We start from the raw sequence: 21,563 nt of genomic DNA on the forward strand, positions 1-21,563 counted from the left end.
AAATACATCACAATTACCAAGATGATAAATCAGGTGAATGTTTTTTAAGAATAGCTTTCATAAGATAAATTTTAAACCGTCTTAAATTCACTGAATGTTACAAACGTGGATAAATAAGCGGCGAAAAATATTCTGCGTTAAAAAAAAACCTCCCAACGAACAAAAAAGTGGCTAGGGGAATATAGGTATGCAACCTGTTGCACACCAGTGCGTTGATATTGCATACATGCTCTACGATAAATTGACCTAAGAAAATATGTTCCATAACGAAAATTATTTTATTTTTCTGTCTTTATGGAACACAAAGTCACACAAAGTGTAATAATGATTTGAATAGTAAAATTTTAATTTCATAAGTTTGGCTGTAAAGAATCTGCATATTTTAATAATGGAAATTGATTTTTACTTCAACAGAACGAGTTCGAAAAACAGTCCCGCGACCATAAAGATCTGACTTGGTTGGATTATTTTCTTTGTATTGAAAGTCGACCAGGATTGATGTGCCGCACGGTCCAACTTGAGGGCATTGTGGAAATAATATTGAACACGCCATTTTTGTTTTCAAAGAAATGACCGCAAGGTGTTGGGTTTAAAAGAGCTTTGTTTTGCTGATTGGAATGATCCCCGGTAGCATCAGACCGGTGCAGTAGTATTTGAGCGCCCGAATAAGAAATTATTCCACCGCTTTATCTAAATTACAGCCGACGGCGTTTTTGGATAAAGGAAGGCTGCGGCCATAGTGCTCCCGCCGCATTACCATCATTCCGTGAACTCATCCGTGTGATCTACACAAAACGCTTCTTGGGAAAATTTTTATGACCGAGTTCGCATCCTTTATTAGGCTACGTGCAAGTTTTTGTGCGGGGGTTTGTTTGAATAGGAATGTAGGAATTAAACGTTTTTTCTGCGTTTCAACTCTCAGACCAGTAAAAATCGTTAAACGCAAACATCATGCGAATGAGTAAAATTACAATTATAATATACCAATTATTTCTCTTTTAAATATAAATTTCTTTCAAGATAATATAAGATTTCTGCTTTTATATGCAATTTTATTGCCTACTGCAAAGTAGCAACAAAATGAAGCGGAAATATTCTGCAAAATCTCTTTCTACTTGCCCTGGAGGGTCAAACAGAAAAATGCAGTGAAAAGACGACCGTCCAATTTCGCAACGAGCGCATCATCATCAGCGGCGGCAACGAAAAGAGCAGCAGGTCCCCCACCTGCTGCTGCTGCTCGGCGGTCTCGCAAGAATCGTCCGTTCGTGTGTGTGTGTGTGTCTATTTTAATGCTTCTTTTATAAACCTGTTCCATCCGCCCCCACTTTGTAATAATGCTGAGCCCATCACAAAAAACAGACACACTCGCTCTAGCCAAAAATTTCCCGAACTAATTCTGCGTGGAATCTGCAGCAAGTGTGCGATTTAATGACCTATAACCAGTCTCCTGCGAGTCCTGCGCCATATCCGCGAGTTGTGCGAAAATAATTACTCTCCGACTGTAGTAGATGTGATTAAAAATTAATTTAGCTGATAACTTGAATTTGTAATTTTGACCCAGTTTGCTACACAGAGGAGATTATAGTTTTTTGTTAAAACTTATTTATTTTAAATAAGAACAAGGTTATCAATGCAGAAGTCTTGCCATTATTCATTATTATTTAATCAGAGATTATGATATAAATTGTCTGACATACGATTAAGTTAATTGTAAAACAATAAGCCTTACAGATAAGGTGTTTTAAATCGTCTACATAATTATCACTTACCGACAGGCACATCTAATGAGGCTAGTTGCCAATTATTAATTGGGCTAACATCGTGATTCACAGCAATAATTAAGGTCTTTTCTGTGATAAGAGTTACAATGAAAGTGAATTTAGTATATAAAGAGGGCATTTCAGAAAATACAAATCAGTAAACGGAACGTGGAAGCAACTGAACAAACGCATAGTCTTTACAGAGAAACTCGACAATGAAAGGTTTGCATCTCTATACATTTCATTAAAATCGTTTATCTTTAATCAAAATATGCAAGTAGAAAAAATCAGAAAAAATAGAAGAGAAACACACCTCTCATTTAAACCGATTCCCAGGCAAAAAAAACTTTAAAATTTTGACCAAATTGAGAATTTTGCCACTTTTTTATTATTTCTTTCTTGCCAGTGTGAAAAATGAAAATCATATTATTGGTAATAATATTCTTCTGAAATAATGACTAAAAATGACAAGGTCAGAATATTTCATTACAAATGATTAATGACGGAGGGTAGAAAGTTGAAAGAAAAAATAGAGAATTAAAAATGTGTGAACAAACATTTCAATTTAAAATGATAAAACAACTTTTTTATGTTTCTTTTAGCAATTCACTTTTCACTGCTTGTTGCAACTCTTGTGAGTAGCACGGTCTCTCAGATCCTCTCACCCAATAGAGGTTGTCAGTTGGTGACCGATTGCCCACGACTGAACGGTGACCATGCTGTCCACTTGCCAAATCCTCTCAGTTGCGAAAGCTTCTGCAAGTGCGACTGGGGCAAGGCCATCTACTTCCAGTGCCCAAAAGGACTTCACTTCAACAGGTTCTTGGAAGTTTGTGACTGGCCAGACAATGCTAAGTGCCAAACAGTCACAAGACCAACTTCAACAACCATCTCGACAACCCCCTCTACAAATCCCTCAACAACTCTCTCAACAACCCTCTCAACAACCACATCAACAACCACCCCAACAACAAGCACTAAATGCAGAGGTGTTGAGTGTCCACAAATAAACGAGGGACCTGCAATTCATAAGCCGAACCCAGGGGATTGCAGCAGTTTTTGCAAGTGCGATTGGGGAAAGCCTATTTGGTTTGCTTGTCCACCAGGACTTCACTTTAATCCTGCTCTGGAAGTGTGTGACTGGCCTAGCAGTGCGGGGTGCAAGGAGGAAAATACCTCTACAACTACAGTTTTTGAAACCACACCCGAAAGAACCACCCCATCACCAACTACCCCGGAAGTAACAACCCCGCCAACAACCATCCTGGAAGTAACCACCCTGTCACCAACCACAACCACCCCAGAAGTAACTACTCCGTCATCAGCCACCTCGCCAACAACCAGCACTAAATGCAGAGGTGTTGAGTGTCCACAAATAAACGAGGGACTGGCCATTCATAAGCCGAACCCAGGGGATTGCAGCAGTTTTTGCAAGTGTGATTGGGGAAAGCCTATTTGGTTTGCTTGTCCACCAGGACTTCACTTTAATCCTGTCCTGGAAGTGTGTGACTGGCCTAGTAGTGCGGGGTGCAAGGAGGAGGAAAACACCTCTACAACTACAGTTTTTGAAACCACACCCGAACGAACCACCCCATCACCAACCACAACCACTCCGGAAGTAACCACCCAAGAAGTAACCACCTCGGAAGTATCCACCTCGGAAGTAACCACCTCGGAAGTAACCACCCCGGAAGGAACCACCCCAGAAGTAACCACCCCGCCATCAGCCACCTCGCCAACAACCACCCTGGAAGTAACCACGTTGTTACCAACCAAACCCACCCTGGAAGTAACCACCCCAGAAGTAACCACCCAAGAAGTAACTACCCCAGAAGTAACTACCCAAGAAGTAACCACCCCAGAAGTAACAACCCTGTCACCAACCATTACGGAAATAACCACCCTTTCACAAGCCATCCCAGAAGTATATTAACCACCGTCACCAGCCACAGATAACCACCGCGTTATCATAATTCACGGAATAATTCCTCATAAAACACATTCCATTCAATGAGCCAACCAATGTAATCTCTTTAATTTTTGACCATTTTTTGTATTATTGGGTTTCCTTCTACTTAATCAATTAAATCAATCATCCTAGTTGTATTTATTCTGTATTTATTAATGTATTTAATGTTTGCAAAAAATGCTATTTTTTAACAAAATTTTTAAAAAAATAAAATTTTTTTTATAACCATAATTTTTGTTTGTAATTTTAATTTATAAATTGTGTATTATTGTTTTTATTTATTAATTATAAATTTGGAAGAATTTAATCAAAAATGATTGTCTTGAAGTTGTTTTACCTGAGCTTTATGTAAAATACAATACATCAATAATAAAATATTTTTATATTAATAACAAACCTTTGTTTATTAACAATAATTTTATATATTATCAAATACTATGAATAATATAGTTTAATCAATTAGAATTTTTCTAGAGAACTGTATTAAATTTACTTAATGCTAATTGATAGAAATAATTAAATTTATTTTCTTATTTTAAATTTATTTTATCATATTTTACCAAAAAGGAACAATTTTTAAATGCCTGAAAGCTCAAAATAAACATACATATATGCATATTTTTTGGGAACATAATTGTCATAATTATTATATTTGAATGTTTCATAAAATATTATTCATTTGTCATGGAGAATAGAATATTGCAACGAAATTTTGAATACATTTTTGCGTTTAGTGAATTTGTATCCAGAGCAAGTATGGAATTACAATGGCAACGTTTAATCTTCCTCTGAATGCTCGCATTTCTCACCGTTTTGCGCAACTCGCCGTTGAGTAAACAGGAATATGTGACACTGAACAGTTTTTCTTGTAGGCGATAATTTCTCAATTAATTAAGCCGAGCGCTGTTTTTCTTCCCCCAGTCACCGCGAGTGTCACCTCGTAGTGATTTGTTCGCCTAAATAGAGTATCACACAAGTCCACAAAGTTGCACAAAAAGCTGCGAGTATAGAGGACGACGAGTGGCAGAGTGGGCTCAGGTAATTCCAAATACGCCCTGCTCACTCAATCATTGTCACGGCGGCTCACCAAGATAAATACACCGGCGGTGATTAGCGCAAAAAGAGCTTGTACAGTCAGTGCCTCTGTAGCTCCTTTCGATAATAAAATACTCCACCGCAGCTGCGGATACTAAAAGAAACAGTGCCGTTTTGTCTTTAAGGGACATGCTGTAGGATCTGTTTTTTCAGGGTTGCAAATATTTAGTTTAATTATTTTCATACCTGCAATTATATTATGCTTCACTTGTAAAATTTGCATTGATCCATCACTAATGAGTCAAGGTCACTTAGTTATTGGAGCTTATTATAATCAGTTAATCAGGTACAAACATAAAAATGATAATTAATTCATATCAATAGGAAAGCCTTTTTTCCTATTTTTGTGTAATTTTTTGATAATTAAATTAAGCTTAATTCATTAGATCCAATTATTCTTCAGTTGGATTTTTATATTATGCAAAAAAAAAACAATATGACTTGGTAATTAACTTAAACTGAATTGATTCAAACTATTTGCTTTTTAAAAGTCCTTTTTAAACATACTTTGATTGGAGATGAGGTGTGCGTATAATAGACTTAGTGCATGGCATCAAATCTCATAATTATCATCATCACACGGGCAGCGATGCGCGCTGCAATCAAATATGCAAATTAACCGCCTCGCATGCCGACCGCCGACGATTCGTGTTTTTATTGCCCGCACTCAATAAATTTCAGCCGCAGGCCGCGTTGCGTCACTTTTCCATTTGTAATTAAAAAAAGAAATAAGCATGCGTTTTCTATTTGAAACAAAATATATATAATATTCCTTTTTGGTACCGCGTATAATTATTTGCTCTCTCACTCGTCAGTTGAATTGCGACATTTTTAATTACATATGTTTTGAGAGATGACCAGCTTTGCTTTTTGCGCGCATTCTTGGCCGCGGCAAAAAAATGAGAAAACGTCAAAATGACGCTACCGTTGGCCAAATTAAAAGTGGCCGTGCACAACACCCGAACACTAATTACGCCGGCTGGACACGGTCGGGTAATTTTGCTCTGCGTGCTGCTGCTGCTGGAGCAAGCATTAGCCAGAGAAAAGCGCCGGCGGCCGACGTGTATGTGCCATGATAATTGTTGGGCGCACACACGTGCATTGCTTTGCACACGTAGCGGCTTGATAACAACTATCAGTCAAACTGATGATGATGACGACGGGCTGCTGTTGAAAAGCAAAAGCATCAGTCGATCTTTGCAATTAGACTTTTCTGCCTTTTTTTGCGCCGCCACACATCCTGCAGCTACGCAGAAGATGGCAAATTTGCATGTTTGGATAGTTGAAGCCCTAACTATGTGAACACAAGATTATGATTTTATTTAAGGTTAAATCAAGGCGGAGATGAAAATAAACTATGCAAAGATATTGATAATAAATATAAATAGTATTTAGTTTAATGCAGAGACCTGAAAGGTACACAGAAAAGCAGATAAGAGCAGATTAAAAAAATATATCTATAGTTTAAAATTCTTGTAATCAAAGCCATCAAAATTTCAATTACTCAATAAAGCAAACCAACTAAGTAAATTTAGATAAATGCAACAATGTCTCATTAAAAAAGTAAATCTTATATTATAAATGCAAGTTTAAAATATAATTATTGATAACTATTCAATTTAGCATAAAAAATCTAAATTCTTAAGGTTTAATCAAATATTAGTTTATTGGTGACAATAATTTATAAAATTGATGTTTCTCTCTTCAAAAATTTTACATACTTTCTATGTGCTAAAAAGAAGTTCAATTTTAATTATGCATCAGACAAGTGCTCTTTGGACAAAATGTAATGTTTTTAGCTGTGAGGAATTTTTTAATTTCTTTCTGGTTAGTCGAGTAAATTTATTTGACTGCACTTGATTATTTTACTGGATTTTATGACCTATTCGCTGCTGGCCGGCAATCAGCGGGCATAATATAAAATGAAAAGAAACTCCAACGTAAACAAAAGAAGCCACAGGAGTCGCATCAAAAGCTGCAGCAATGCTCCTTCCTACATAGTAGTCTCGGACGATTTTCTCTGCGCCGAGAGCTCCTGAAGTGCAGGTGCAGTCACGAAACGTGCACCGAAATCTTCGATAAACCAATTCCCTCTCAGCAGACAAAAAGTATAGGAACCGCAGAAGCGAGCGTGTTTTTATCTAAATAGGAATGAGGAAAAAATTGTTTCCTCCCACTCGGCGCTCTCTCGTAATGGCTTTCCTGATATTTTATCGGCGGCCGCTTGTGGTATAGAATTATAATCACGATGAACACAAAATTGAGACTTAAACTTATGTATGTAGATATAGATACACACGGTCGTCCGAGCGGTAGTAGCCACTACTATATAGTAGCCTCTCGTGTAATAACAATAGAAAATTGGTCCACGAAATCGTGATCTCGCGTGGAATCGTAAATCCACACACGAGAGAGAAAGAGCATCAGCATGCAGCGGGTGCAGCTCCTCTTTTTTTACCTCTTTGTGTTAAATATAATGACCAGCAGAAGATAAAAGGGTAAGCCGATTTAACTTTCCTCAATTAAAACACAGAGAAAATTTCAGACTTTTGAAGATTAGAAAAACAGGATAAATACTGATTTTCCCCCCTTTAAATTCCTGATAGTTTTAATTAAAGCTGCACGTTGCAGCAGTACAACACTTTGTTAACTATTGAATGTTATATTTATTATTCAATTAATATAAAATTCGTGATGCTTAATATATTCAATAATTAGACAGATCGTTGGCAAATGTTTGAAATAACGTGTTTAAAATTTTTTTTAAATAAATTTGATAGTTTTAGCTAGAATAAAATGTGTAAAATGAATGAATTATTACAAATGCATTTAAATGAACAAATTAATTTTTTATAATATCTATTATCATAAATCAAAATAGTTTCAAATTTTAATTTTCGTCTTTTAAGTGAGACCAAAGATAAATAATAATTCAATGGTATCTTAAAATTTTCAATTGTACGACGGGGGCACTTTGGATAAAATTTTAACCTTTTAAAATTGAGAATGATCTAAATATTTTTTGCCTGGAAAACTTCTGCATACTTTTGTGTGTTAATATTTCTACGTTGTCTTATATGCTGGAGCAATTGATGCAGTTTACGATTCAGAAGCACCTCTAGAGATATTATAGTGGGTGTTGTTGGTAAAATTTTGAGGGCGCGGGCGTATTCGCGAGGCTGAATCTGATCCAGACGACGCTAAATTTGAAGTCTGGCGTATCATAAAGCAGCAGAAAATTATCGTCGATCGGTCGTAAATTCGAATACAAAGCACAAGGAATTATGCAGCAGCTCCACAAAAGTCGTAATGGCGTGCGTTTATGTATGAAATATGAAAGGTTGAGTGTCATACGATCTTGATGAAATGCCCGAGACAGATTAGTGTGTGGGTAGATTAAAGGAGATGAGACTTAAAAAAGAGCGAGACGAAACAGTAGGAGAGCGAAGCAAACGCTGCAACGCGCGGTTTTAAGTGCCACCTCGGGGTTGAATAAATTTGAGCGTGTGTGTTTGCGTCTTGACAAGTGGAAATCTCGAGAGAGCGGCTGGCCAGGAGCGTGGGTGATGCCGTTAAGTAGCTTTTCACAAGCCAAACAAACTCCAGTGGCCGAAATAAAAATGTGTATTACCCGAGACTTGTTGTGCACTTACGTGGACGCCACCACCGCACTTAACATATAAAACCTGCGTCCGATGACGATGTTCGTATTTCATTCCTGCAAGTACAATTTCTTATATTTTATGAAGCAATGTGCTCTAATTTTTTGCTACAAATTCAAATAAGAAATTGTGAGTAAGGTCACAATTTCTCGTTCATTCCGACAGGTGTAATGGTTTTTCTTTGGTTAAATTATTTTACTTAATGCCTGTATAACATTTTTAAATCACAAAATTTAAAGGTGATAAGGTAATGCAATAAAAAAAATTAAAATCAATGATTTAATAATTCTAAATGATATCCATATAACTAGCCAGTACATAATATGGAATTATTTCTTAATATATATTAATTCAGTTATTAATCAAAAACTTTTGATTAATCGAATCATAACAATTTCATCTTATTTTTAACTTCCAAAAATTTTAATAATTTTTATTTCCGAAGCCATCCGTTGGCAGCCATAAAATAGATGTCACCATTTACAACCAAAAGTAACAATTTGATTCAATGCAATGTTTTAAATCAATAAAAAAAAAAAAATACATTATACGTGAATGAAAACTTCAAAGATTTGAAATCAGCTAGCAAAATGATTTAAAAGCAATAAAAACGCAAATTTTTATTAAAGAAAGTTTATTAAATTTAATAAAATATTATAAGCAAATTTTAGTTTAAATCGGTTTAAATTTTAACTTATTACTTAAGATTGTTGTAAATTAGTTTATAGAGTTAATATGTAATTATAAAATTTAGCAAGACGCCAAATTTAAAAATGTAACATTATTTTGAAATTTAGAAGCAATTTTTTTTTTTTAGCAAAAATGAAGCACGATTCTCCAAAAAATTGCAGCAACATGTATAAATATTGATTTTATTTTGCAAACACTTTTGATATTTTTGATTGAAATAATCGATGGTTTTCCATGACTCATCCAAACATTAATCATACATTCATTTCTCCTTCGCAAGCATTATTTTTTCACGTCGTACTTTAGCCTTTCTGACAATCAGTCAAGAAAGCGCGGCTTTCACAATAAAATTCACTATCCTCACTGAAATATAATTGATGACCCTGTCAGACTGGCCTTTAATTTTGAGTAAATACACAAAAGGAAACTTATGTACACAGACACGCCGCGTTTGGAACGGAGCAATTAAATTTCCAAGTACGTATAGGGAGTCGATAGAAATCAGGCCGTGATCTCTCTGAAAATAATTAACTTGCTGGAGTGTAAAAAAAAAACTAAGTAGGGTATTTTAAATTTGGATTTCCTCTCAAACCTGGTGTTAATCTTGCATGTCGCGGCCTAAAAAATAAATGAAATTTCATTAATCTCAGTTTGGCCCTCGTGGTAAATGGACGGTGACCCCGGCGTTGGTGCTCGTAATAAAACACATTACCCGCATACACCAATTTCCAAGATGTGTGCATGCATGTGTAATCAATCAGTTGGAGGAGTGGGTGGCTCTTAAAAGCAGACTCTCTGCTCAATATAATTACTCCGGACCGGAATTATCTTTATGATAATCTATTGCTTGTAATTAATAATTTACAAGGTATAAATCTCCTTTTGGCTCGAGAGTCAGTTCGGATTACTTTGGCCCATCAATAATTTCGACCCGTGTGTTGCGCACACCGTGTGTTTCAGGACTACAAATAGCTCACGTGTAATCGGCCCATTTGGCTCTCGCGCGCACAGCACCCACGAATGAACACGAATCGTTGTGTGCACTCGTAAATTTACACGCTTGTTAATGAACAGTTTGTGGGTACAACAAGTTTGTATATCGTGCATGTAGAAAGTCTCCTTATCTAGTAAAATAAATTTTATAATATTTTTCCAATAATCTTCGTTAATGTGCTTCAAAAAAAAATATAATTTTACTAACTTATTAAATTTTGTTTTTATATTAATGCTGAAAAAGATACATGAATGTTTGTTTTTATTGATTTATTTTTAGTAATGCATATGTAATATTTTTGCTATGAGGATGTTTTTTTCTTAAATTTAATTTCCTTGTCAAATATACACATAAAAAAAGACAAATTTTAAATTATAATCAATCTCTACCATTTTTCTTTTGATGTTTACTGTACTTTTTTCACGATATAAAGTCAATATTAAATTCCAGTTGCAAACATAAAATCATTAAATATTCAATATCTCCAATATCAACATGCTGCTGCATATCGCATTATACAAAAGACCAGAGATTGAAGTTAGAAATCAAACGAGCAAATCAGCCGAGATGTACTACTTGCAAGATGATTGCAGCGGCGTTTGGTTCTTTTGAAGTGACCGATGCCCGCCTGCATACATACTTTCCAAATTAAAAAGCGCGCGGATTGCATCGCGAGTGATCTCGTATATGTTTTTACCCGCTAGTTGTTTCCACTCGACTTGTTCGGGAATGAGTGTATGAGTTCGAGGGCAATTTTCCGAATGCAGCGAGCTCTGGCCAGGCCCCATAAAATTTATTGCGGCCGATTTTATTGCTACTATTTTATACGGAGCAGGTCCCGGAGAGGCGCCTTCATTAAAGACGAGCATGTGATTATGGACGGACGGTGGGTGGGGTCGATAGCCACTGTGGAGTCCTTGCGAGCGGCCGCGGGGCACGGCTGAAAAATTTTTATTCAGTGAAAGAAGCACCAACAAAAACATGCATGATGCTGCTGGAAAGATAAATAAATACACACAAAACACACTGTGTGGAGCCGCCGCTCATGTTGTTGTTGCTGCTGCCACTCTTTTTTTCCTCCAATTTTTACACTGGCGGCTATAGAAAAATTATTATATTGTTTTATTCGGAGCTTTTGTGAGCACCGCCGGACCCACAAGTTCGCCGAGCGAGTTTTTTCTCCGCGTTCGCCCGCCCCAGGTCAATGATACTTTTCGGGAATAACACGCTGCAGCCGACACTTTTCATGCACACACTATGGCGGTAAAATAAAGCAAGTGTGCTTTATAATTTATTTCTGCTGAAAAGAGTGATAATTTTCCTACCAGCTTTCTACCATTCCAAATAATATTTCTGTTTCCTATTTATACGAGATATGAAAAAATATCTGCATCCTAGATTGATTTTGAAATTCCAATTTATTTCTAAAATTATTTTATGCTTCATCAGTGTAAAATTTTATGACAAAATTTTGATTTAAAAGTTAGAAAATTAATTGAAAGATATCAATACAAATTGTAAATTAAATAATAAAAATTTTTGAATAATAAAAAAATGATATTTTGAAGTAAATTGTTTTGTTAGATTTTTAGGATGAGATTCTACGCTCGTTTGAAAACAGACACTTTACATCTCTGCGTGAATTGCGTGTCAGTCTCCAGCTGACTTGCATTGCTCATATTATGCTTTCCTCGCGCGGAGGGCAAAAATAAGTGATCGCGCTCTCAACTCAGCACCCACACTGAAAAGTGAGAGAGCGCAACTTCTTTTTATAATTCTAAATTTAAATTTTATGTAAATATTATCCCGCTGAAAGGTTAGGAAAAAGGTTTGACGTGTTTTAGTGTTGTTTTATTAAATGAAATCCACCTGGTGGTGTGACACTTGAGAAGCTGAACCCCACAGCGCAATCATCGTCCTGACAGTTCTCCAGCAGCCAGACCACAAAAGTGAGTGAGGCTAAATCGGATGGATCGAGAGAAAAATCACCGCGTGCATGGCAGAGATTCCCTCTTAATCTCTTCCAGCCAGCGCCTAGTAATGAGATATTTTAATCAGATTTGCATCGCTTTTCTCGAAATTCCTCGCCTCCACCAAGCGTTAGACAGATGCACAAGCACTCACAGCTGTTCACTTCATATCGTTAGAATAATCAAGTCTTGGTTATAACATATAAAAAATCTTGCAGAATATGAACAATGCAAAAATTTATATTATTGATTTATATGGTAAAAAATTAAAAGTGGTATTTCAATGGTCAATTTTATATTAACTTAATTTAAAGTCGGGCGGTCTTTGTGATGTTGCGATAAATAAAAAGACAAGTCTTTGTGTCTCATTAAAATTTTGCTTATTTCCCGATTCACACCTAGAGCATGCGTGATTATTAATTACTCTTATCTTTCTTTAATTCTTTTCTTTTTCATTTTAATTTTGATCAGAAAGTATCATCCATAACCATTTGAAGAGCAAGAGTCAAATTCAATCTGTTACTTGTATTGCTCATTTAGCTTTTTAACGGGTGGGTTATAAATTTTTGGTTACATTTTGTTTCAAATAAAAAATTATTGTAATATTATTTAAACAAAGTAATTAAGCATAAAAAATATATCTTTATTTGGCAAACAATATTAAAAAATTAACAAAATGTAAATTATATTGCTGAATCTTATATTTTTACTGTGTTGACAGATTTTTTTTCTAATAATTAATATTTACTGTACTTGAAATAAAATATGATATGACTGTTGCAGGAAATTTTGAGCGCAGTCGGCCGCGAGAGTGGGTGTTGGTAAAGCGTTAAGCGCGCACACCGCGAGGACGAAATTATCTTGACGCGTGAAACCCGATAGGCGAGCGAGTGCATTCACACTCGGCGCTGCTCTCCGATTTTATGAGACGCATTTTGAAATACTAGGTTAATATGCAGCGGATTAATTCACGCGGAAAAATAAAATTCCCGCGCTGCTCGGGCTCATATATAAATAAAAATAGGAGGCGGCGGTGGCGGCCTGTGTGTATAAACACGTCCACAATGCGAATAAGTGTGTGTGTGCGTTTACCAGCGGACGGGTTGTAATGAAGTTGATGTAAAAAACTATTTAAACGCTTTTTCATTCGTTTTGCTCTTGATTGGAAGTGAATGCGCCGTTCTGGGTGGCGACTCTCAAAGCGCGGTTAAACGCCTTTTCTCTCAGAAAAATCATAATAAGTCTCTGCACTTAAGAAATTTCTGTCACGCATAAACGTCAACTGCGTGGCAATAATGAGTAGAATTGCATTTGAATTGCAATTCACTTGGATCCGGAGGACGCGCCGGTCTCATTCCAATCAAACCGCCGGAGATTTGCAAGTGAAGAGTTTATTCAAATTGACGTTTTATTACACTGCAGCTGATTGAGAGTGAAAAATGTGGTTTAGATTGTGGATCAAGTCGGCTGTAATAAATTGTGAATTATTTTAATTAATGCTTAAAATACATAGTTAGTAGAATCAGGCGCTTTTATTTATTACAAGTCGCGGTATTTATTTGAAAAGTAGAATAAAATGACATTAGGCATTGTATTATAAAAAAATATGAATAATATAATGTCAATCGATAGGAATTCTTAAAAGTATGATGGCCAAGGTGTTTAAATCATATGATTGGAATGCAATATTTAACGCAAACAATTATCTATATGAACTCATAGCTTCATACAAAGCTCAATGCAAAAATAAAAATCGATATTTGATATTTTTCAACCATTTCATGTAATCATTTAAATTATAGGATGCGGATGCGGATATTCTGCAAAATAAATTTTTCAGATTAAGAATTATTCATGCTGATAATAATACATCTAAAAATAGAGCCAAAATTTGTATCTTGTTAATCTTAAAAGTTTGGAAAGTTTTTAATCTTTGATCATCCATTTTGAGTTATATTCCGTGACTTGGGCAGTCATCATTTGGAGCTGAAATTGGATTGCTATATAAGGTGGGAGGCAGCGGAGTGGAGGATTGCGCTTGTAATTCGAACTAGATTCCCCAATTTGGAGGCTATTAGATGGCACATCACATCTCATCCGACAGCGGCGGGCGTACGTTGGTGGAGAGCCGTGTAGCGACCTTCGGAAAATCATTTTTTAATCTGTTGTTGTTTTTCATCTCTCGGACCACTAGTATTAAAAGATTATCAAAAGCACGGCGTCGGAGAGAGAAAGAAGCTTCGTTTTTTCCCTGCCCGAGAGAATAATCTCGCAGCAGCAGCAGCAGCATTATTATTATTTCCAGAGAGAGACGAGAAGCTGGTAGCTGACCGCTTCTCCAGCTAATAACCCTTTGATGCCCCCGAGAAAATGAAGTCTCGGCCGAGGAAAAAACTCCACCCACCACAATACGAGAAAATATACGCGCTTAATGCTGCCCTATTATTTGATAGCAATAATAATCAGACTGCCCAAGAACAAAAACCATTTTCGGACCGAGAGAGCACACACATGTGAAAAGTAATTGTTCCCACAGGCGCATTTGCTCGCTCGAGACTTGATGGATAATGCGGCCAAATATGCGCTCTTGAATTACGAAATAATAATGTGTATGATGCCCCCTTTATTCTTGAGACGATTTTTTCTCTCTCTCCGCATCATCGGCAAGTCCAATGCTCCGCCGACTCCAAATATTACGTATAAATCTCTCCATTCCGGCTGTACGCACGCTAAAAATTATGATATTTGTCTTATGAAAAACAAGTGGGGAAAATATGCGCGGCGCAATTTATGGTGCTGCTCGCTCTCGGATTGTAAAACTGCATGGGTCCTTATTTTTCCGCGCGCTCGAGAGAAAGAAGGTGTGAGTTTTGCCACCGCCGCATTTGTCGTGAATTATTCAGTGTTGCAGTTTATGAAATAGTGCTGTTTATCTTGTTCGCGTATGTATTTATTGCAACGGGCTGACAGCCTCATTTTCTGCTCCAATGCGCTACGCCTGAGTTATGAAATTTTAAAAGGTTTTTCTTTCAAGATCGCGCCGCGGCAGTGGCGACTTCCTCTCCAAGTTTTTATGAATAATTTCATCGCTCATTCCACGTATGTACTTGCTCTGGCTCATGCGAGTAATAAAATCTTTTGAAATATATGAAATAAGTTGTGAAGAGTGGGCAGCAATCTTCGAATATATGCAGCGTGGGTTGTTTGAAATATTAAGCAGCTTAATGAAATAAACCATTTAACCTCGTTTAATCTCTTCCCTCACAACAGAGATTGTGCATAAACTTGTAAATGTAATATTTACTAAAAAAATTAGAATAAAACTTCACAAAGATGAGGCATTTAAAATATTTAAATGCATTGATGATTCACAGATCTGGTTCTACAAATAAATACAATAAACAGATGACCATACATTATAAATCATTATTTTATGTTAAAATATTTTAAATTTTATATTTTCTTAATTAAATAATATAAATATTTTTATACACTATGAAAAATATTATATAATTTATTAATGTTATCTAAAAAAAAAAAAATCTTTTGATCTTTAACATAATTATTTATTGTGGCTGCACGAAGTTCGAAAAATGCAACCTGCTGGACACGCTTGTCAAGGAGTAGCATAATTTCCTAAATATTATTGTTTCTATTTTGGTCATTTGCTGTTTTGTGCACACATTATATTGAATCATTAACATACTGACTCCTTCTTTTCCATATTCCAAGCATTCCAAAAAATTTTAAATAGTTAAATTGACCAAATTTATACAAAAAGTCAATAAAAATATTCCACTATCACAATCAAACATTCGGTCCATGACCGGTACTTGTTAATCTGCGCACATGTGCATGATGGACACGGCTCTGCATTGTCTGGCGCCGCTTCATCTTTTTATATTACATGTTTTTTTTTTTTATTTTTTTGCATGCTGGTGTGTGCATCAAATGGACCCGCTGCTGTTCGTCGATATACAGGCAAGAACACAATCGACGCGCGAGAGTCAGTCAGGCGGGGTGATGCATCAAATTATCGGGCAATAAAAGCGAGCTGCCGGAGCAAATGTACAGCGAGTAAGAGAGTGAGGATAATTTACCTGATCACGACGTAATATACTTGTAACCTAATAGGTCAGATGGGCCAAGATAATAATTCGACTCGCAGAGAGAGGCAGCAGCCAAATGGACGCCTCTCTCGGCTAATGTAGGAGGAGGCGGAGGGAGAGGTGGAGGCGGCCGAAAAATCCAATTGCGATCACACTCACTTAGCGAATTTATTTCCCTGCTCCTAATTTTGCTGCTCGACGCTGGATGAGAATCAAGTTGCGTCAAATTTAACAGCATTTTTTTTTTAAATATACTTGATCCTTAAAAAAGTTTATTTATATTAAATTAATCTAATTGTTATTTATACATATATAATTTAAAACTAATTTTTTTAATAATATACTATTTGAATATTTATTTCTTATTTATTTTTGTATAACAATTAAAAATTATTTACGAAATTTTAACTAGGAATTTAAATATACTGATGGTTCTGGTTTTTGAAGCAATTAGTTATTAATGCTATATATTTTTACAATTGGTACACTTGATTGTTGATCTATACCAAATAAATGTCTATGTGTTATGTGTTCATGGACTCATCATAATGAATTAATCATATTTACAAATCATTGATAAGTGATAATTTTAACCATTTTAACATTATAACTCAAAGTGGGATAGAATGCAAAAAATCAATTCGGGACTAAAGCCAGTAAAGTTTATTAAATGAAAAAAAAACTGGAAAATACTGCAATTGCATAAAACAGAATACCGGTCATATTTTAGAAGCACGGGCGAGTGCCATTAGTCTGCAGATGAGAGCGAATTTTATAGATGCGTTGATCATTAAGGCACACCCAATCATCATCACTCAATCTCGAGAGAGTCGGCCGAATTGAACCCCCATCAATTATATTTGCAGCGCGCTGGATGAAATTTTTGCTTTAACCTTTGGCACGCAATAAAACAAAACGGGTCGGAGTACGGAGGAGGAGGCGGCTACGGCTTGATCTAATTTACTGCTAATTTATTGCTTGATTAATGATTCGCCATTTAGCGCTGACGCTCTTTTTGGCATATCACAATTCATGCACGTGTAATTAAGTCCGTGGACAATATCAACCCACACATCATAAGAAAAATTAGAACGGCAATAAAATTTAAAATTAGCCGCATTATTTTGAAACACAAATCTTTAATCCTCTGTATGTTGGTCGGTTTTTAATGAAATTTGAGTGTCCAGTGAAATATAATATAAGCCACATGTGCTAATGAGAAGAGAATTGGCGTGACTAGTGGCCATGAATCACAAAGGCATCTTCTCTCCACGCAGCGAACTCCCTCTCATTGGGAAGCGCACAGAGTACTGTGTTACTTGCGATTACACGCGAAGCTTCTCAGTGGTGGTATTATTTATTTAATTTATTTCGACCGTCAACACTTTGTTTTCAGCCGGTGGGAATAATCAGTGTCTTGGGGCAGGCGTGCAAATTAAATTTCACTGACTTACGGCCAATTATTTCCATCGGCAGAAAGGTCAACGTTGTTAAAATCATGATTAATTTCGCCGAACATAGTTTATGGTGATGTTAGTTAATTTTGATCAATAATTTATATGTAAATTATAAAGAATAATTTTTTTCAATTGAAAGCTAATACGCAAGGTAGACTTTATGAGAAATTGAAATGTGGCTCAACCTCCTTGTAATTTTTTTTCATTCTTTCTACGAGATTTTAAATTTTCAGATAATTTTCAAGTTTGTTATATGGGCCTCTGAATGAATTCAAATTTTTTACGTTTTGATTTTTTTTTTCAAATAAATATTTCATACTGAAGGAAAATTTTTGAAACTAAAAACTTCCATAGAAAAATGAATTTAATAAAATTATCTGTCTTTAAATTCTTCCAGCTGCAGCAGCCACCGCCAGTAGGATGGAGGGAAGGTGTGTTCAACGAAACAAAAGTCGTGTCTCGCCCGTATCTGATCGCCGAATTTGAGCCGACGGAAGACTTCGCCGACCTGCTGATGACTCCAAATGGACCAGGGACTATCGCCATGCCTCCAAGGTAGGGTAAAACCACGATTCTAATTTTATTAAACGCGCGCCGGGCTCATTTATTTGGTTCGCCGTGTCGCATTGGCCCGCTGGCACATGTGGCCCCTCTCGCGCTTCTACCTGCCGAGGTTTCCGAGACTGGTTCAAAATTAAGCGGGCCAACGCCGATTTTTTCAATTGTCGATTGAGCAGATGGAAGCGCCTAATTTTCGATCACCCAGCAAATGTGATGTTCGGAATACTTATTCAAAAACCATAACAAATCTATCTCCAGAGGCTTTTTGACAATTTCGCTTGCAAATTAATATTGTATAAAAAAAGATTATCGGTGAATTAAGAAATTAAAATAGATCATGAGTAGTCTAGGGAGCTTAAATTTGGTAATGACGCATGCAAAAGAATATAATTTAAAAAATTTTAAATAAGAACTCAAATACTGAAAAATAAATAATTTTTTGCTTGAATATGCGGATAAGAACATTAATTAAATATTAATTTTTCCTATGAAACAGTTGCGATAATCAAGCCTTTGCTTTGAAATCAGCAGAAGTTCATCTCACTCGGAGTCTCGGCAAATAACTTTCTTCGCCACTTTCAGCAAAGCTCTTCAGGCTTAATTATCGCATGTTCGGCCGAGCACCAACAGCAGTCAAGTTTGCTTTTAAATACCCCCGTTGGACAATAAATTCATTGGCGGGCACTCATTCATGTGTGCGTTGCGAGCAGAGAGTTGAGCAAAGCAAAAGAGCCTCGCAGGCTGTTTACCTCATGTTACGCCAGCTTGTTTATTGTGGAGGTGTTTCTTGGTCGCGTACGTCTCTTCGCAGTCACTCACACAGAGAGCGTCTTGTAGTCGGCGTGAAAAATAATAGTTGCACGGCCATAAAGCAGCCGAGACACTACTCAGGTGCAAGCCTACCTACCCTTTAACAAGTCAGGAATTTATTTTTCCATTCCCAGCGAGAGAGGTCAAATTTTGGGTCAAACACGTTGTGTCAGCGCTACCTGACTCTTGTTCAGCTCCACTGAGCATAGCCGTGGCTTGGCCAGATCAACACCCGCAAAGTGCATTTAATAAGCGTTTGCACCACACTTCGTTAATTAGATGTGGGGCTTGCCCACTAGTTGAGTGTTCACATTAAACGTCAATGTACTTGTATGGTAAACTTAAATATTTATGTTGTAATAAAAATGATTTAAATTTTCCTGAATTTCAGAATGTATTGAGTAAAGAATTCTGCATGAATTTAAGACAACCTTAAGAATCTTTTATAAATCAATTTTACTTTCCAATAAAATAATTTTTGAATAATTGAAACCGGGATCCTTGTTGCATAAAAGGAAGAAAGAAAATAAATAAAAGGCAACCTTCAATCTGCTTGGTACTTAAAAATCTTAGGGTTTTATTTAACAAATAATAATGGAAATATAAAATTTCTGCTCTCTGATTTAGCTTTACAATTTTTTAATAAAGTTTGGCTTTTTATTGATCGATCACACCTTAGCTAAAAGTCGTGAGTGGCAACGTCGCCCCACGTCAGCACTTATATGCGTTCAATCGATAGTGGTAATTAAATCCAATCAATTACAGCGAGCGACAGCATTATCACTTGTGTCAATAACAATAAAGTGTCCGCCGAGTAATGAGCGTGTGTATGTGTGTACAAATAAAATGAAATAAACGCCAGCAATAATATTGCGTTACCTCTCGTGGAATTGAATTTCTGGCCTGGCATATTTTTTTAACGAGACCGCACACGCTGGCGGTGCAGGAACAAATATTATGCGCACCGCAAACTCGGCTGTCAACGCCGATAAACAAATAAAGTGACCGCATGCACCCTGCTCGAATACGTGCCGAGTGCGTACCTGTGTTTTATAAAATCCATTCGAATTGACTTCAATTGAATGCCAGCACAAAAAAGAGATGAATTTGACGATGTGATTTTAATTGTTAAATTGGATATTGAATTTATTAGAATTTGTAAGTAAAAATCCTTAACCTTAATTTAAATTAAACAATATTAATTATTTTAAATTTGTTTATGTTTACTGCAGCTCTATTTGTAAATTTTTTTTAGTTATTTATCGTAAATTTTAAATTTTTATTCATATGATCCGCTGTTAAATTTGATTATGAACATGTTACCTACCAATTGTGTTAGAGAAGACATTATTTCAAAATTACCAAATTGCATTCCTCAAGCTATACACATCAGTTTTATTAAATATTGTGAAGTAAAGAAATCAAGAAATTTGTGAAAAGGGAAAAATATATACGATGTAAATAAAAAAACTTGGTAATAAATAATTATATTAATTATATAATAATTGTTAAAATTAGTATTAAATGCATAAAAAAAACAAATATTAATTTTTTTTTAACAATACTGTAAATCTGATTAATTGAGTTATAAATGTAGTATAATCTATTATATAATATTTTTATTATGAATTCCATATGTTTTTTCAAATTTTGCCACACAAAATCCAAGAAAATCTATATTTAAATCGTGATTTTATCGTTGATTTATGCGCGCAGATCATAAATGCATTATCCGGGTCGATGTCTGAACGGAGTTGCGTGAAATTGAATAGCACAGCATCGCACTGGATTTTCATACAGGATTAATGCAACTTGTACATACAAGACGTGGTGCGATTCGTTGCGTGCATGCATGCATTTTAATGCGCGGTGCGATATCAACACCTTAAATCTGATGTGAAGTTTTGAGTGCCAATTACGCCTTGAGTCTCGCCGAAGCGCGAGATGGTGTGGAACACACGCGGTGAGGCAACTTCAATTTGCATACAAACCATGTCATTTTGCACTGATGAGAACGTAGGAGGTTGAAATAAAACATCAAAATTAATTGGTCACATTTTGTCATATTCTTATTAGAGGAATTTATAATAAAAAGAAAAAAAAACATTATTAAATATTAACATTTTTATTTACAATTAATTATTTTGGAATAAAATATAACAAGGTTGTTAAAAAATTGCCGGTTTGATTCGAAGTATTTAAAAATATTTATAACAAATATTAATCCAAAACGAGGTTGATAAAAATGTTTGTAAAATATTTTTCTTCTGAAACTTATTCGTAATAAAATTATTATTATCAGTTTGACAATGCCATTAAATTTTGAAATTCTCTGCATGCATATATTTATTTCTTCCTTTGGTTCATTTGAATCGCACGTCATTCAAAAGCAGACGTGAAATTAGATTGACACTCGGATATTTCAATATCATTTATATGAAGCGACTACCGCGCTCTGAATAAATAATAATACACGGGTGAGTGTG

General features: G+C 35.7%; 2 protein-coding genes and 1 long non-coding RNA gene across 4 annotated transcripts in view; all 3 read left to right on the forward strand.

Moving 5' to 3' along the window:
• The window catches only part of LOC132196544 (uncharacterized), a 162,232-nt gene that overhangs the window by 8,863 nt on the left and 131,806 nt on the right, over window positions 1-21,563 (forward strand). For both annotated transcript variants that reach the window (XM_059619280.1, XM_059619279.1), the window contains exon 2: window positions 18,104-18,261. In XM_059619280.1, coding sequence (XP_059475263.1) covers window positions 18,104-18,261 — 158 coding nt within the window. The remainder of the gene's footprint in view (window positions 1-18,103; window positions 18,262-21,563) is intronic.
• Window positions 1,921-4,125, forward strand: LOC132197289 (mucin-2-like). The gene is made up of 2 exons (XM_059620484.1): window positions 1,921-1,982; window positions 2,363-4,125. The coding sequence occupies exons 1-2, from the start codon at window positions 1,976-1,978 to the stop codon at window positions 3,691-3,693; spliced, it is 1,338 nt and encodes a 445-aa protein (XP_059476467.1). The 5' UTR covers window positions 1,921-1,975; the 3' UTR covers window positions 3,694-4,125.
• LOC132197779 (uncharacterized) lies at window positions 14,988-16,506 on the forward strand. Its single transcript, XR_009441902.1, has 4 exons — window positions 14,988-15,082; window positions 15,175-15,239; window positions 16,122-16,217; window positions 16,275-16,506. It is a non-coding gene; the product is annotated as an uncharacterized LOC132197779 (long non-coding RNA).

Source organism: Neocloeon triangulifer, unplaced genomic scaffold (assembly GCF_031216515.1).
Source record: "Neocloeon triangulifer isolate White Clay Creek 2 clone unplaced genomic scaffold, ASM3121651v1 ptg000012l, whole genome shotgun sequence".
Lineage (NCBI taxonomy): Eukaryota > Metazoa > Arthropoda > Insecta > Ephemeroptera > Baetidae > Neocloeon > Neocloeon triangulifer.